Raw genomic sequence first — 15,800 nt, 5'->3', positions numbered from 1 at the left:
TGCTGGATAAAAACTCCTCCTTTATTGGACATAATTTCAAGGCCACAGGATACTTTTGTTTCTTTATAGCGAAAGGACAGCATAGTCAATGTAAATGTCTTTGTTCGAGTGCTTTACACAGTACCCGGTCCACAGGAGGCCTTGTTGGGTGGATTTGGATGAAGAGTGAGGCAGTGGAAGGAGGCTGTTGGCCTCTTTCTCTAGAAGGTCACGCGGGCACCTCGTCCTTATCCCCAGCATTGCATTTTGCCCACAGCCTTGCTTCTGTCCCGCTGTAACAGGCATTGAGGAACAGAGCTCTCTGCCCTAGGAGAAGCCGATTGCAAGCCGTCTCTCTGGGCCGGCTTTTGGTACGAGCTTCCCGTGGTGAAAACGAACTCTAAACGACACCAGGGCATTAGTGACCTAGAAGGAAAATGAGGTCATTTTTGAAGGGCAGTAACTAAATTTGTCATATGTCACAATTATTTTATGGTTGAGCTTGGAGGGGAAAAAGAACCAAAAGCAGGGGAGTAGGAGGTTGGCATCCAGTGGACATGGCTTTCCTTTTCATGGAAAGGTCAACATCTCTTGTCACCGTGAACAGCAAAATTTACGGAGGACATGACTCTATGGAGATACCGTCAGTGATCGTCTTGTCAGGCCTTTAGATGACCTGGGGTTCGAGCCTTCCCCACCCCAATCTCCGCTGCCTCGTCTATAACTCAGTGCCGATGGCATGTGCCTCACTGACATGTAACAGCAGCTTCCTGGCACAGAAAGTGCTCAGTAAATGTTCATTATTGTTGCCATCTCTTCCTTGGATAAACTGTGGGACCAAAGGGGCTTTTATGGATGTGCAGAAGTAGAGACCATTTCGTTGTGCTCTTGCCTCCAGCTTCCCTGGCCCTTGGGGCCGACGCCCGACCCTGGAATGTGCCAGGCTTCCATCGCTGTGGAACCAGGGCTCCCTGTACAACGTCTGCAAGGAAAAGGTGGAATGTCCTGGCCTGGCCTCCAAGCTGAGCACCTCCTGCCATCCCCCGAGCTCCTGAGCCCCGCAAGGATCCTGGCTTTGCACCAAGAGCTTCGACAAAGCATCCGCAGCACTTCCCAGGTCAATAAATCACCGTTGGAGTTATAAATGGAATAGGACCACTCACTCTCTGGTGCCATTTCCTAGACTCCATAAATATTTGAAGCAGAACTTTCAGAGAGCGTTTTAAGAAATTAGTAGCAATCAAAACCCTCATTCAGTGGCAAGTGGCTTTGCCTGTGGCTTGGGGATCTGTGTTGATTGTCAGAGCTCAAGAGAAATACTGGACTTGCGAATTCTTAGGAGTCCAGCTTTGCAAATATCCAGGCAGCAAAGGCAATATTTTCTGTTCCAAAACCTACCTAGTGACCGGCCCAGTGGCTCTCCACTGGGTATGATCCCCCCATCCCGCAGGGCAAAATCTGACAACGTCTGGAGAAATTTTTTGTTTGTCACAGCTGGGAAGCTGCCACTGGCATCTAGTGGGTAGAGGCCAGGGATGCTGCTAAACATCTACAGTGCACAGGACAGCCTTCTAGAACAAAGAATTGTCCAGCCCAAATGTCAGCAGTGCCAGGGTTCGGAGGCTCTGGCCTGATCTAATAGCTCCTAACATTGTCAGCTGCAGAGAACTGTTTTGTTATTTTCCTGCCTGGGGCCCTTCCCCATGTTTTAAAAGATTTTTGTCTACCAAAGGAGACACTTAATTTAAGTAATTATCTCTTTCACATTTTAAAGCATTAAAACCAATCAGAACTTTCTGATAAGTCCATTCATTCAACAGACATTTGTGGACATCTAATATACACCAGGCAATATGATATGAGGGAGAAAGAGGTGAGTCCACATTGGCCCCTGCCCCAGGGGCTCACAGGGCAACAGAGGCACCCATGCAAACAACTCCCCGTGCAGTCATGGTTAAGTGTGCCGTGAGATGTGAGACAAAGGGCTTTGAAGCCAGTTCTGCCTGGCTTTGGGGACTGGGAGGTCATTCCAGAAGGAATGGCTGAGCAGAGCCCCTAGACCCAACGAGGTAAGGTGTTCAGTACATGGGTGAGGTGGGGAAGGAGGGGACAGCATGGGCAAAGGCTCTGAGGATGAAACTGAACCTTGGTGTGACACCAGAGGGGGAATATACAGAGTAGCCCTTTGCCAAGCCAGGTGCAAAGAGTCACTGCCTCATTCCTCTGGGAACAGGACCCTGCCCTGACCCAGGTGTGGGACTCAGAGGTAGAAGAAGAGTCAAGGGGGCTTGGGCCACAGCTGCCCAGACCCTGTCCCCGGGCTCACCGATCAGAGACATCATCTCTCTCCTTAGGAGGGGCTGGTGAGGGGCTTGTCACATAAGGACAAGGAAGGACCAGAACAAGAAACCGAGGACTCCCGGGGCAGTAGGCAAAGCATATTGATTTTATTTTAATGTATTTTAGCTTTGTATGTGGAAATGAAAAGTGCAGAGAGTTCCCACACACCCTCACCCAGCTTCCCCTGACATTAACACCTTATGTACCTAACCATAGCCCAAGGATAGAAATGAATGGATTTATTTTGAGGAGAACTGGGGGGCCATCAAGGCATAAGAAAAGCACATCCATGAGCGAGCATCAGCTCGTCAAGCTGCTACCATCTTCATTAGCCCACGGGACTGTCATGGGTCATCAAGTCCATCCACAGTTCCTTGGACTGGGTTACCAACGGATCCACCCATTCATTTGTTCATTAAGCATTGAATTTAACTGCCACGTGAGCTCCGGAACCTCGGGTAGGTGCTGGGAAACAAGAATCCAGAAGATGCCCATCTCCATCCTCCAGAACTTCCTGTAAGCCCTGTGGCCCCATCACACACCAAGGGGTCCCCAGACTGGAAAGCACTGCTGTCATCACTTTCACGGTTTGAATCAGCACAGCCACCCCATAACTGCCAGTGGTGCGGCATCCTGCAGAGCTGGTCTGCAGGCTGGTTTGCGCTCACCTCTTCTGCCCTCTCTGGGCCTCCCTTTTTTTCTGGGACAATGACATTAGCCTTCAGCACTGGGAGTACGCTGAAGACAGGCTATGAACAGGCCGACGTCGGGGTGAGCAGCCAGCTAAACCACAGGGCCGAGCCTGCCGGATGCAGTCAAGGCCATTTCTGGTCCCCAGATTCTCCCACCAGGTTCAGACCTCGGTGTTCTGTCCCTTGAGTGCTCCCTCCCGCCTCTGCTCACATGCTGGGCTTCAGCAGAAAGGCCACCAGGGAAAATCCATTAAAGAAGCCACGGCAATCTTTGCAGCGTAGCCCGATGATTCCATAATAAATCATGTTCTGAAGCCAGCAGCCACTTATTATTAACCTGAGCCGTGAAACCGCCTGGGGCTGGCACTTTGGATTTCCTCAAGCTGGGTCACTGCTTTGTGCTGTGATTCCTCCTGGTGACATGTTTGCGATGGTGGATGGTAGACTGCGGCATTTTCCTTGCCTCGGCCGAAGACTCCCATCCTTGGAAGGGGCCCCGTGTTCCCCTGCTGCCCCCTTGGCTGGGCCTGATGGAGCCAGGGCCCAGCCTGGTCAGATGCTCCCAGGCGAGGGACAGGACCTTCTCGGCCGACCGAGTGGGGACAGGCAGGAACCCAGCCCGCAGGAGCTGGCTCGGGCCACCCCTCCCACCACGAGTGACCCAAGGCCTCTGGAGACCAGCCAGATGGACCAGCCCAGCTGCCTCTGCAGAAAACAATTTGTCACACGGGGCTGTCAGCAAGCAGCAGTGGACGCCTTCTTGGGGGTGCCTGGCCGAGCTACGCAGAGCAGGAGCCCTGAACACAGTGAGGTAAATGCACACCCCGCCCCCCGCCTGCCGCGAACCACCTGGGCTTCTAGGCAAATCAGATGAGAGGGTTGGCTTGGCCCCTGGCCAAGCGATTCAAGAGTGCTCAGTGCAGCCCCTCCCTGCGCCTGATTCACTGCCATGCCCTTCTGGGAGGCATTTTGCTCCTACAGCAAAGCGGTCCGTTCAGCAAATATTTCCCTGAGAACCTGCCGGGCCAGATGAGGCACTGGGGGACTGGGTCTCGGGGGTCTCACCCCAGGTCCGCATCCTCCAGGCTCCTGCGGGGACGGATGTGCAGATAGCCGGAGACCGAGTGTCATAAGCGGGGTGCAGCAGGGAGAATGCAGGGTCCAGGGGCACAAAGCAGTGGCTGACCAGCGAGGGAGGGGTCAGTGTTGACTGAGGTGGGCCCCGCAGATGAGCAGGGCTCAGCCAGGGAGAGAGTCCTTGCGGGCGGGGTCAAACGCACAAGCAAAGGCTTGGGGTGGTGTCGGGGGTAGGAAACCAGAGGTGGATGGATATACATGTGCTTCTCTAATCCCCCAGTGGAAGGTGCTGCCTTTTTGTGCTATCCCACTGTGACTTTCTTGTTTGATTTTACATGTGTCTTTAGTATAGGGGAGACATTTTCATGCTTCAAAATTCAGAAGGCACAGAAATCTGTATGGTGCAAGTCTCCTTCCCTCCCCTGTTCCTGGTTCCCCACCCCAGAGGCAAACATGACCCCAGTTTCTTAGGACTCCTTCCAGAGATACCCTGTATATTCTAAGCAGTCACACACCCGCACACACACACACACACACACACACCAGTTTTACCTCGATGCCTGTGCTCTGGTTTTTTCAGTTCATTTATCTCGGTGATCATTCCCCATCAGAACATAAATTTTGTTCATTTAGTTTTTAAACACTTGCACTGTTTTCCATTGTGTGGATGTTACTAGCTCCCTTTCAACGGACATTGGCATTGTTTCTGATCTTTTGCTGTTAAAACCGGTGCTGTCACGAAGATGCTTGTACATCCGTCCCTTCGCTCACGTGTGAATTCATCTGAGGGCAGATTCCTAGAAGAGAAATTTCTGGGTCAGAGCAGAGAAGCCTTTGTCACTTTGAGAGCCCTGTCCACACCATCTCCCCGCCCCACTTCGAGACTGTACAGTTTTCACTCCCCCTCATGATGCTTGGGGGTCCCCGCCGTCATGCACCCTAGGATGTGCTGATTCAATTCAACATTTACTTTTTGAGCCTCACCCATGGACCAGCATGGTTTGCGGCAGTAAACCAGGCAGATGGGGCCCTGCCCTCAGGAGGAGGGGGTACATCAGACTGGGGAGACGGCGGCTCAGTGAACAGGACCCCAGTGACGGACCATCCGTGTTTCCATCCTGCAGGCACTGACCGCCTGGACAGGAGGGTGATGCGTGGGCGTGAGTGACCTCAGTGCAGGGAAGCTGGGATCTGGCCACCAGGAACGGACAGCTGATGAGGCCCTGAGGAATTTGGAGGCCAAGGGGGAGGAGAGAAGGTGGCGTCTGGGCTGAGCCATGATGGGCGATACTGTCCTGAGAGCAGAAGTGGTGGCCTGGGTGGAGGCCAATCAGGAAGGGATCTAGGGCTTCTGAACTATGCTTATAAGCCAGACACTGTGCTCAGTGTCTGGGAAACCCAGCCCGGGTTTCCCCGGACGTAGAAGCCCGGCTAGGGCAGAGGAAGCCGGAGGAGGGCTGGCAGGGGCCAGGGCAGAGGAGGCATGGGCGGACGGTCCCCACGTGGCAGTTGGTACCCAGGCCGGCTCTCCCGAGCAGGTGGATGGGATGTGGGCCCTGAACACACACCTGCGGGCCTTGAGCCAAGGCCCCTGAAGGCTTGGTTTCCTCCTGAGAAAATGGAAATAACAGCATCATAACCTCGTCTTACCTCACTGGCATCTCACAGGAGATGCCCCGTGACCAGCGCCTCGCCCATGGCCCTCCCAGCCCGGTGCACATCCCTCCTTCTTTCCCTCTAATGCTGGGAGGCAGGTGGTCCAGGAGCTGAGCACACATGCCCTGCCTGCATTTGGGCTCTGGCTCCTCTCCTCACCTCTCCTCTCTGTGCCTCTGTTTTTTTAATCTGTACAGTGGGGGTGCCTACAGCCTAGGGTGGTTTGTGAGGGGTGAGTGAGTAAAAGCACTAAAAAGAGGCCCTGGGATGTGATGAGAGATATGGGAATGCTGCCATTGTTTCCTCTGGATGCATGTGATGTTAAAAAACAAAATGAGAAGATGAAGAATCGGTGAGGTCCAGGGTGTAAGGAGAGGGCGTGGATCGCTGGTGGTACAGATGGAGACAGAGCTTAAGACTGACGAGTCTCCCTGAGGAGGCAGGTGTAAAGAGATTGGGGGAAGTGATGGTGCCGTGTCGGGTCTGTGGGTGATGATGCAGCCAAGCTCATCCAGGGCTGTAAGGAGCCGGCCGAGAGCTTTTCAACACTTAACAGTCACAGGAGCTCAATCCCTGTGCGGCTCTGCGCTGACCCTCTCCACCCGGCTCAAACCGCTGCAGTTCCCTCCAGGGTCTTTGGTCCTCTTCCTTGGTCTGCCTCTTCCTGGAAAGCCTTCCCACGGATTCAAGAGTGTCCAGGCCTTCAGGAGGTGGTCTGGGCTGGTGTCTCCCATTTCCTAAAAGCCCCTGTTTAACATCCATGAGGATGCTCGTTTCCACTGCTTGGGCCAGGCCTTCTCACTTCATTTGACCCTTGTTAAGATGAACAAACCTAACATAGGCGGTAGAGTATAAGCTGTGCAGCTGCTCTAACATCCAGCTCTGCCACCATCAGCTGTGTGACCTTGAGCAAGCTGCTTACCCTCTCTGTGCCTCGGTTTCCTCCCCTGGAAAAATGATGCAAATAACAGACCCACCCCCCAAAGTGTATCTCAGAAGGATTAAGTAGAGGCTAAATGCCTGCCTCTTGGCCATTTGCGGTGTTGATGTTATCTTCAAGTGCAACTTGCCACCATGCCTTCAAGTAGAAAGCCAGCATCCCCTGCCATCCAGAAAAAGCATTTTCAAAAACACAGAAATTACTGTTAGGCATGGAAAATAATTTTCCTGAGCTAATTCCTCCTCCCTTCGTGTCCAAGTCTACAGGATGCAGCCCAGCCCCAGGCACTGGCCTTCAGCCCCTCAGGGATCTGACCGACAAACCCCTCCAGCTTCATCCCCCCCACCCCTGCTCTAGCCACAGAGCGACCAAGCATGGCCACGGGGCCCGGCCTCTTCTGTCCCCTCTGCCTGGCCTGTCGACCTTGAGAGCAGTTACAGGGTGCAACAAAGCAGGCTCTGGCCTCAAATTCTGCCCGCCATTTCCTTTCTGTATGACACTGGACCCCCTCTGGGCCTCGGTGTTCTCGTCTGTAAAATGGGGACACTTGACCTCATATCTTAGGAAGACAATTCAGTGAGGCATAAAGCATGGAGCCCGGCTCACCGTGCAAGCTATTGTTATTGTTGTTGCTGTTACATTCACCACCTGCTAAAGTCAGGGCTCAGCATGTCTTCCCATTTCCAGAGTTATATAAAATATAGTGCCCCCACTGGCCAAATAACAGCCATCGTCACCCCAGGCATTGGGCATGCATGGCTTTATCACAGTGTGTCTCTGAAATTCCTCACTGACTAGCCTGTGAGGGATGGGGGTTTATCCCCATTTTTCAGCTGAGAAAACTGAGGCTCACAGATGCCCAGACTGATAGAGCCAGGATTTGAGCCCCAGTCTGTATGGCTCTGACTCTGAAATCAATTTTTCCTCCGTTGGAGCTCAGATCCCAGTACCTGACACATGGGTCCTCACACCTGTACCCATGTAATCCACCCCTCAGGCATGCTATATATGTCCCTACCTACTTCCAAGAAGGAGTTAAAGAGACTTAAAAGACATGGATACAATAAAAAGAATCTGTATTACAGAGTGAAAACTTAGGGTCAGATAATAACTGATGGTAGGAGAGAATAATTATACCCAGCACTAAGGCTATGGGCAGCTATGACAGTTGAGTGGAAAAATGAGGTCTGAGCTTCCTGGTAGTCAAGGCAAAAAGGGGAATAACATGGGTTTGATGGCATTGAATTGCCAATAAAAGGAAGCAGCTCTGGAGATCTTTTCCTCCAGCTCTGAGCTCTGCGGGGAATCATCCTGAGGGTTTCTATACAGTGAATGGGGGATAAATGGTGACTTGTGTCCCTGGTAGCACAGCTCCCCAACCTTGGGAGCGGGAAGGAACATCTGATAGAAGCTGCTTCCTGCCTCTGCTTGTGCCAGGGGTCCACACCTGTCTTCATGGGGTTCTCGCAGATCCTTGGGCTCAGCATTATCACTTGTCCTTTACAGATGAGAGTGCATAGAGAGACCTCGACTCCCACGTAAGTTTTCTTGGTTTGTGGGGGACAGAAATCTCAGAACCAGCGCCGGCCTCTCGTGCTCCTAAGCTCTTTCCTCTCTGCTGCACTGCCCAGCTCAGGGAGGCCCTGCCGCTTGGATTATTGCCCAGAACTAATCCCCCCCGCGGCCCATTACTCCTCCCAAGCCCTTCCCCTTCCCCTTCCCGCTCTCCCCTCCCACACCCCTCCCCCATCCCTCTGCATGCCTCCCCAACACACATCCATTCTCCCCTTTGCTAAAATCTCAGCCAAATGCTCGCTAGGGCCCCCAAGCCCTCCAGGGCTCAGCTCCAAGACTAGCAGCTCTGTCTGCTGGCAGCTGAGAGTAATTTAGCAACGGGAAGCAGGTGTGAGGCTGGAGGGTGGGGCGGGGCTGGGTCTCACTGCCTCCAGCTGCTGTTGCTTCCGCCATCCCCATCTCCATCCCTAGGACTGGGACACCCTGGTGTTTGCCTCACACCAGACCAGACCCCAGAGTCAATATCCTCCACCGCACACACAAGGGGAAGGCTGCAGGCAGAAGCTGATGGGTTAAGTCCCAGTGGCCTCAATAGACAACTCCCTATTGTTCCTGACGGTTTATTCATCAGACACAGGTCAACACTGAGGGCCTGCTGTGCCCTGGTGCTGTCCTGGGTGCGATCAGCAGAGCAGGATCCAAGCACATCTGCTGAGGGTGTGCGTGGGGTAGTGGGGTCCATGGTCAGGCAGCAGGAGGCAAACAGCCAACCTCCTCGCTCTTCCAGGGCTGCCGGTCTGTTTGTTCGCTTTGGGCACCGAACAAAGTATATGGTCCAGAGGTGAAAGGGGGTTAAATCCCCCAGCTCTCTCCTTGCCGGGAGACCATGCCTGGCTGGGGGAAGTGGTGCCTTTTACAAGTTCACGCAGAGACCCGTGGGCTGCAGCCACCTGGAATGGGCGTCTTTTTGTGATTCCGCACGAACGCTCCAGACTAGCCTCAGCACCTTATTTTTGCCGACTCAGACCCAGAGGTGCCAAGTCAGCAGGCTGAGGTCAGCAGGTCTTAGAGGAGTCAGGGAGCCCCCAAGGCCTTCCCAGCGCAGCCCTCCTGTTTGCCAAGGGCTGGAGGGCCGCGTCCTGCCGCCGTGCATCTTTGAGACTGACTCAGGAGCCCAAGCTCTCCCTGAGCCTGGCCTAGGAGCAACGCTCAACAGGAAGGTAGTTTCTGCTCACTGGCGTGATTGGGGTACTGCTCCCCACCAAGGCCACGGCTTTCTTCCATTTCCCCCAAGTAGTCTGAGCCCTGCATCCTGGTCTTGTCCTGGGAACTGTCCTGCTCCTGCACTCAGCCCCAGCCTGGGGGGAGAGAAGGAACACCTGATAAGGAAGTCACAGGACTACTGCTTAATAGCTGTGTGTCCTTAGGGGAGTCACTTAACCTCTCTGTGTTAATCAGCTGTAGCATCAATGTCACCACATAACAAACCAGCCCAAACTCAGTGGCCTCAAGTGTCCACTCTCACACTGTCAGGTCTGAGGTGGACTGAGGTTTGGCTGACCGGGCTGGGCTCAGCAGGGAGGCTGTGCTCTAGGCTGAGGGTTGGCTTCAGGCCTGTGCCACCCGTCACCATGTTCTCCTTGGAATTCTTGGAATTCATTGTCTTCTAGTGGCACACAGGAGGGTGGACGGAGCATCAGTGCCTCCTAATGCCTCGGCCCAGAACCATACTCCATCGGCCACAGTAAGTCGTGTGAACAGTTAGAACATCAACAGGATGGGGAACCAGACTCCTCCACCCACTCCCCAGCATTACAAGGTCACAGGGCAAGAGGAGGAAGAACCGATCAGAACAGTCCCACCTACTCCACCCTCATGGTGGGACTTGGACGCGTCCCACGTGGGAGAGTGGTCAGATGGGAGGTGACCTCAAATGCAAAGTGTGCCCTTCACAGGAGGCATGTGGCAGCTTTCTGCTTCCTCTGCTGCCCTCCTTTGCCTTTCCTCAAGTATCTTTGTATGGATATAAAATTTGTCCAAGTAAAACCAAAATTCATGACAGAAAATTCACGTGCCCTCCGGTGGTTAAGAATCCGCCTGCCAAGGCAGGGGACACGGGTTCGAGCCCTGGTCCAGGAGGATCCCACATGCCGTGGAGCAACTAAGCCCATGCGCGCAACTGCTGAGCCTGTGCTCTAGAGCCCGCGAGCCACAACTACTGAGCCCACGAGCCACAACTGCTGAAGCCCGCACACCTAGAGCCCGTGCTCCACAACAAGAGAAGCTACCACAATGAGAAGCCCGTGCACCGCAACGAAGAGTAGCCCCCGCTCGCCGCAACTAGAGAAAGCCCGCGCGCGGCAGCGAAGACCCAATGCAGCCAAAAATAAAATACATAAATAAATTTTTTTAAAAATTTAAAAAGAAAATTCACGTGCTCTCAGTGGAGTAAGGGGCCAAGGGCCCGGCAGCGCATAGTACAGTCACCCTTAACGGTCAGAGCGCCCAGCTGAAGGGCCCGCTCAGTTTTCCGGCTCCTCTGACATCTTCTTCCTCCCCACTCTGCCTCCTGGAAACACCTGGCTTTCCTTCTGACTTCTCCAAACACATCTAAACCAAGACATCCAGAAAAGAGTGATCAAATCCAGTCCATCCTCAAAGGGGCCAGGCAGTACATTTTCCTTCAGCGCTTGATTACGCAGGAAGTTTGGAATATTTTCCCCAAAGTTCCCTTAAGGAAAGGAAGTGGAGTGAGAACAGATGGCTTCCTGAAGTCCCAGGCCTGGGACCTGCTTCCCGCCGGGAGCCAGGGTCTGGGAGGTGGTCTCCTGGCTGAGCAGCCCTGGGGGCAGGGACCCCGGGGCCCAGCTGCTTTCTGTACAGATTTCAGTCCTCCTGTATTTAGTCCTGCTCTGCTTCTCCACACTCAGAGGTGTCCCGGGCCCGTTGCCAGCCTTTTCAGTATTCTGAGGTGTGATTTTGCAGGCTTCCTGTAGGAATTCAGTAGAGCAAAGAAAGCTGCAAAGTGAGCTTAACTTCTATGCTCTCGTTCTTCTCTTCCTCCTCCTGCTTCTCTTGCCGTGTGTGTGTGTGTGTGTGTGTTGGGGGGGAGGGTGTCCGTGTGTGTGTGTGTGTGTGTGTTGGGAGGGAGGGTGTCCGTGTGTGTGTATGTGTGTGTGTGTCCGTCCCCAGGTCAGCAAAGCCTGTCAGCTCTACTGTTAGAATATATCCAAGATCTGACCACTTCTCATGGCCCCCAACACTTTTTTTTTTCAGCCGCATCCCCAGTGCCTAGAACTGTGCCTGGTTTCCACTAGGGGCTCAATAAATGTTTGTTGAGTGAATGCATAGGTTAGTTGCTCAATTTTCTTTTAATGGTGCTCCAAGCACCTATTTTACTGTATCTGGTTGTCTCTAGTACAGATCCTGCTGGGTGAGAAAATATTACTACCCTTTTCATTTTTGCTTTGGGGGACAGGAAGGAAGTGATTCAGCCGAAGGGGGAGCTGAATTCTAACCCAGCTCCCCTCCCCACTCCATTCCTCCTGCACCAAGAGTTTTGCCATCAGCTGCTGAAGGAGTAAAGGGCCCAGGCGTTGCTAGGGGTCTGGGATGGAAGGAAGGTGGGTCAGAGAGTGGAGACGTCACAGGCAGGGATTGAGAAGAAGGTGGAGGTGGGAGGGTGGGAGGGAGAAAGGGAAATTTCAGGCTCCCTCCTCATCTTTGGAATTTTTCCCTTGGAAGGACTGGTATTTATTATGCACTGTCTGTCTTACTCCATTGGATACAGATGCTTTATCTGTGCCATTATTATTAGGGCCATGAATTTTTCTTTTACTTTTTATTGGAGTATGGTTGCTTTACAATGTTGTGTTAGCCTCCACTGCAACAAAATGAATCCTCCACACACATACAGAGATCCCCTCCCTTGTGGACGTCCCTCCCATTTAGGTCACCACTGTGCATTAGGTAGAGTTCCCTGTGCTATACAGTATGCTCAGGTGTCTATTTTATACATAGTATCAATAGTGTATAAGTGTCAATCCCAGTCTCCCAATTCCTCCCACCCCGCTCCTTTCCCCCTTGGCATCCATACATTTGTTCTCTACGTATGTATCTCTATTTCTGCTTTGCAAATAAGATCATCTATACCATTTTTCTAGATTCCACATATATGTGTTATTATACAATATTTGCTTTTCTCTTTCTGAGTTACTTCACTCCGTATGACACTCGCTAGGTCCATCCACGTCTCTACCGATGACCCAGTTTCATTCCTTTTTATGGCTGAGTAATATTCCATTGTATATATGTACCACATCTTCTTTATCCATTCCTCTGTTGATGGACATTTAAGTGGCTTCCATGTCCTGGCTATTGTAAATATTAGGACCATAAATGTCACCTTACAGATAAGGTGACATCTTTTCTCAGCTTTATATTTGTGTTTCTTGTCTCATGAAGAGTTTCTCCAAGTGTTGGTTTGCAGGGTAGTGGACAGCAACTTGGAATGACGCAGACTGGAATACCAGTACTGGATCTGTCACTAGCTAACGATGGGACCTAGCGACATATTCTCTTTGAGCCTCAGTTTCTCATTCCACAGTTTTCCATGCTTCATAACCATAACCCTCCTGCCTCCATCAGAACAATCATTCCAATGTATTCAGTACAGGTGGTTTTACCGTACTGTTATTAGGAAAGTCATCTTGTTTAACTATTTCATACTATGTGATGAATGACTGATAGTTTCTAGGGACATTTGTATTTTGTGAAGAAGATACTCACTGGCACAGGGGAAATTTCAGTTGGCAGATCTGGGAGCAGAGGGATAAAATGACCTGATGCCTTAGAGTGCCCTTGCTTTATAGATGAGGGTATCAAGGCTCAGAGAAGGGGAGAGTGGCTCCCTTTGTCACACAGGAAGTCAGGGATAGAGCTGAGCATGGGGCCTGGGACTCCTGATTCCCACACTGTCTGATACTCTTTCCATGCATGGAATGCAGGGGAGAGTTTTCCATGGGGTCTGGGCCTGTGTCATGTAAACTGTATGTCTGCATTGATACAACATGGAAAGAACATATCATAATTCCTCCTCCAACAATGATCCCTTAGCCTGTGCAGTCTTTTTTTTTTTTTTGTCAGCCATGTTAATTTGAGTCTTATTCAACCCAAACAACAAGTCACTCCTCTTGGGAATAGTGAGAAAATGAGTGATCAGGGGTTTTCAAAAAGAGGGAATCTGAGGGACCAGCAGCAGGAATAAGGGGATGGAATAAATGATATCATTCATTACCTGGAAGCTTCTGGAGGCTAGAGACAGCCGCCCTTCCTGCCCCTGAGAGGAAGGATGGGCTGGATGAGTATAAGAAAGGCTGATGGCTTGATTTGACAGGAAGTTTTCAGGGGCAGAGCCTGAACTGTAAGCACTGAGTACTGGGAGGATGGGGGGAGAAAAAAAATCAAGGTAGTTGATATAAAAGCAACTCAGATATTTTTTCCACTTCAAGCTTCCAAGTCCCCCTGTGACCCTGAGACCAGGATGGGTCAGAACATGCAGGGGAGGGTGTTTCAATGAAAAATGGATCTGGCTGCATCTAATGAAGTCCCAAATAATAATGGCTTAAATGAAACAGAAGTTTCTTTATGTACCTCAGGGCTGAGCATCCAGGGGTCTCATGGGGGATCCATGGGCATCATGCTCCTTCTTTATTCTGTAACATCTCAGCTCAAAACTTCCATTCTCAAAGTCACCTCATGATCCAAGATGGCTGCAGAAGTGTCAGCCATCAAGTCCAAGTTCCAGGAAACAGAAAATGTTATTGTTGGTAGTGGAGTGGTGGGAGAACTGACTTCCTAAGGAACCCTTTAGGCATTTTCCACTGATACTTTCCGAAGTCTAGAGCCTAGTCATACGGCCATACTTAGCTGCAAAGGAAACTGGGAATATAATCTGTTAGTTGGACACATGGCAACCCCAACCAAAATTAGTGTACCGTTAGAAAAAGCAAGTGGAAGATGATCATGAGATTGGCCTCTACGGTCTCGGCCTCAACTAGCATCAACTCTTCAGTTATAAAACCAGGAAGGCATCGAGCATTTGGATTCAAAATCAAATACACCAGGCATGGCCTCACCATTCATGCTGTTAGCAACAAAACAGAGCAAATTCATTGGCATCTTGATGAAAATTTAAGGGAAAAAGAACCTGAAAAGTGTCTGTTGAACAAGGGGATAGAATGCTCTCTATCCTTCCCCCCAATGTTTCATCAGTGTTTTCTGTATATCATATATTTCCTCACCATTCTCTTTATTCTCTGAGAACTCTGTATATGGACCTTCATTGGTTCACTCACAACCGTTTTTCTCCTATGAAGCCTCAAATTCTTCCACCACTGATCTTCTCACCTGGGCCACTTTTAGGAACCTGATCCTTTTAGGTGAAGAGGGGCCCCTGCGTCTGCTCTCCTCCAAGGTGTAGACTGCTCTCGTTTAAACCCTAAGGCTTTTGCCACGTTGTTCAATAGGATTAATTTCATTTCTTACTAAGTCATCCCCCATCTTTCTTCTGAGCTGGTTTAATCATCAGCCTCCTCTAGCATCACATTTCTCACTGGGGGGTTGCAAGTGGCCTCCCCACACTGTTGTACTGTAGGGTCAAACGTTTTGTCCATGTCATAGTCCCAAAGACCTAGAACTCTAGAGGGGCTCTCTAGTTCTAGTCAAAAGACAGCCAGTTTCCTCAAAAAGTTGAAAATAGAACCATCATATGATCCAGCCATCCCACTTCTGGATCTACGTCCAGAAGAACTGAGATCACGATCTCAAAGAGAGATCTGCACTCCCATATTCACTGCAGCATTATTCGCAGTAACCAAGATATGGAAGCAACCCGGGTGTCCATCAACGGATGAATGGAAAAGAAAGAGCCGTCTATCCCTACAATGGGATATGATTCAGCCTCAAAAGGGAGGACATTCTGACACATGCTATAATGTGGACGAATCTTGAGGACTTTGTGTTAAGCAAAATAAGCCAGTCACAAAAGCACAAATACTGTGTGATTTATGTACCAGTTATATGATATGGGGTATGTACAGGAGACAAATTCATAGAGACAGGGAGTAGGATGGTGGCTGGCGGGGACAGGGGATGGTTGTTCACTGGGTGTAGAGTTTCAGTTTTGCAAGTTGAAGAAGTTCTAGAGAGCTGTTGTACAACAGTATACAAGTCTATAAATGGTTAAGATGGTAAATTTTATGTTACATGTTTTTTTTTTTTATCACACACACATACCCAGAATCATTCACCCAGGAGTTGTGGGTTCAGGAAGATAAAGTGCAAGAAAGGCAGGTGTTGCTTTTAAGATGGAGAGAAGAAAAGGGAACTATGTAGTGATCAGTGAGCATCTATTCTCCTCTGGGTCTTGGGTTGAAAGCTTCATATCACTCATGCTCATATTGACCTGGCGGCGCAGTTGTTACCTCCTTAATTTTATAGATGATTCATGCATTCACTCATTCGAGCAATATTTATTGATCATCTATTATGTGCCAGGCATTCTCCTTGATGTAGGAGCTGCAGCTATGAACAAGTCGTAG

At 50.8% G+C, this 15,800-nt stretch overlaps 1 protein-coding gene across 3 annotated transcripts in view; it reads left to right on the top strand.

Moving 5' to 3' along the window:
• The window catches only part of C6H4orf50 (chromosome 6 C4orf50 homolog), a 125,340-nt gene that overhangs the window by 56,903 nt on the left and 52,637 nt on the right, over window positions 1-15,800 (top strand). For all 3 annotated transcript variants that reach the window (XM_067036401.1, XM_059066132.2, XM_067036402.1), the window contains exon 12: window positions 878-3,822. In XM_067036401.1, the coding sequence (XP_066892502.1) occupies window positions 878-1,123 (246 nt within the window). In that variant the 3' untranslated portion in view covers window positions 1,124-3,822. The remainder of the gene's footprint in view (window positions 1-877; window positions 3,823-15,800) is intronic.

This window comes from Kogia breviceps, chromosome 6 (assembly GCF_026419965.1).
Source record: "Kogia breviceps isolate mKogBre1 chromosome 6, mKogBre1 haplotype 1, whole genome shotgun sequence".
NCBI classification, from domain to species: domain Eukaryota; kingdom Metazoa; phylum Chordata; class Mammalia; order Artiodactyla; family Physeteridae; genus Kogia; species Kogia breviceps.
Note: the sequence above shows the minus strand (reverse complement) of the source record. Positions and strands in the feature narration are given on the sequence as shown.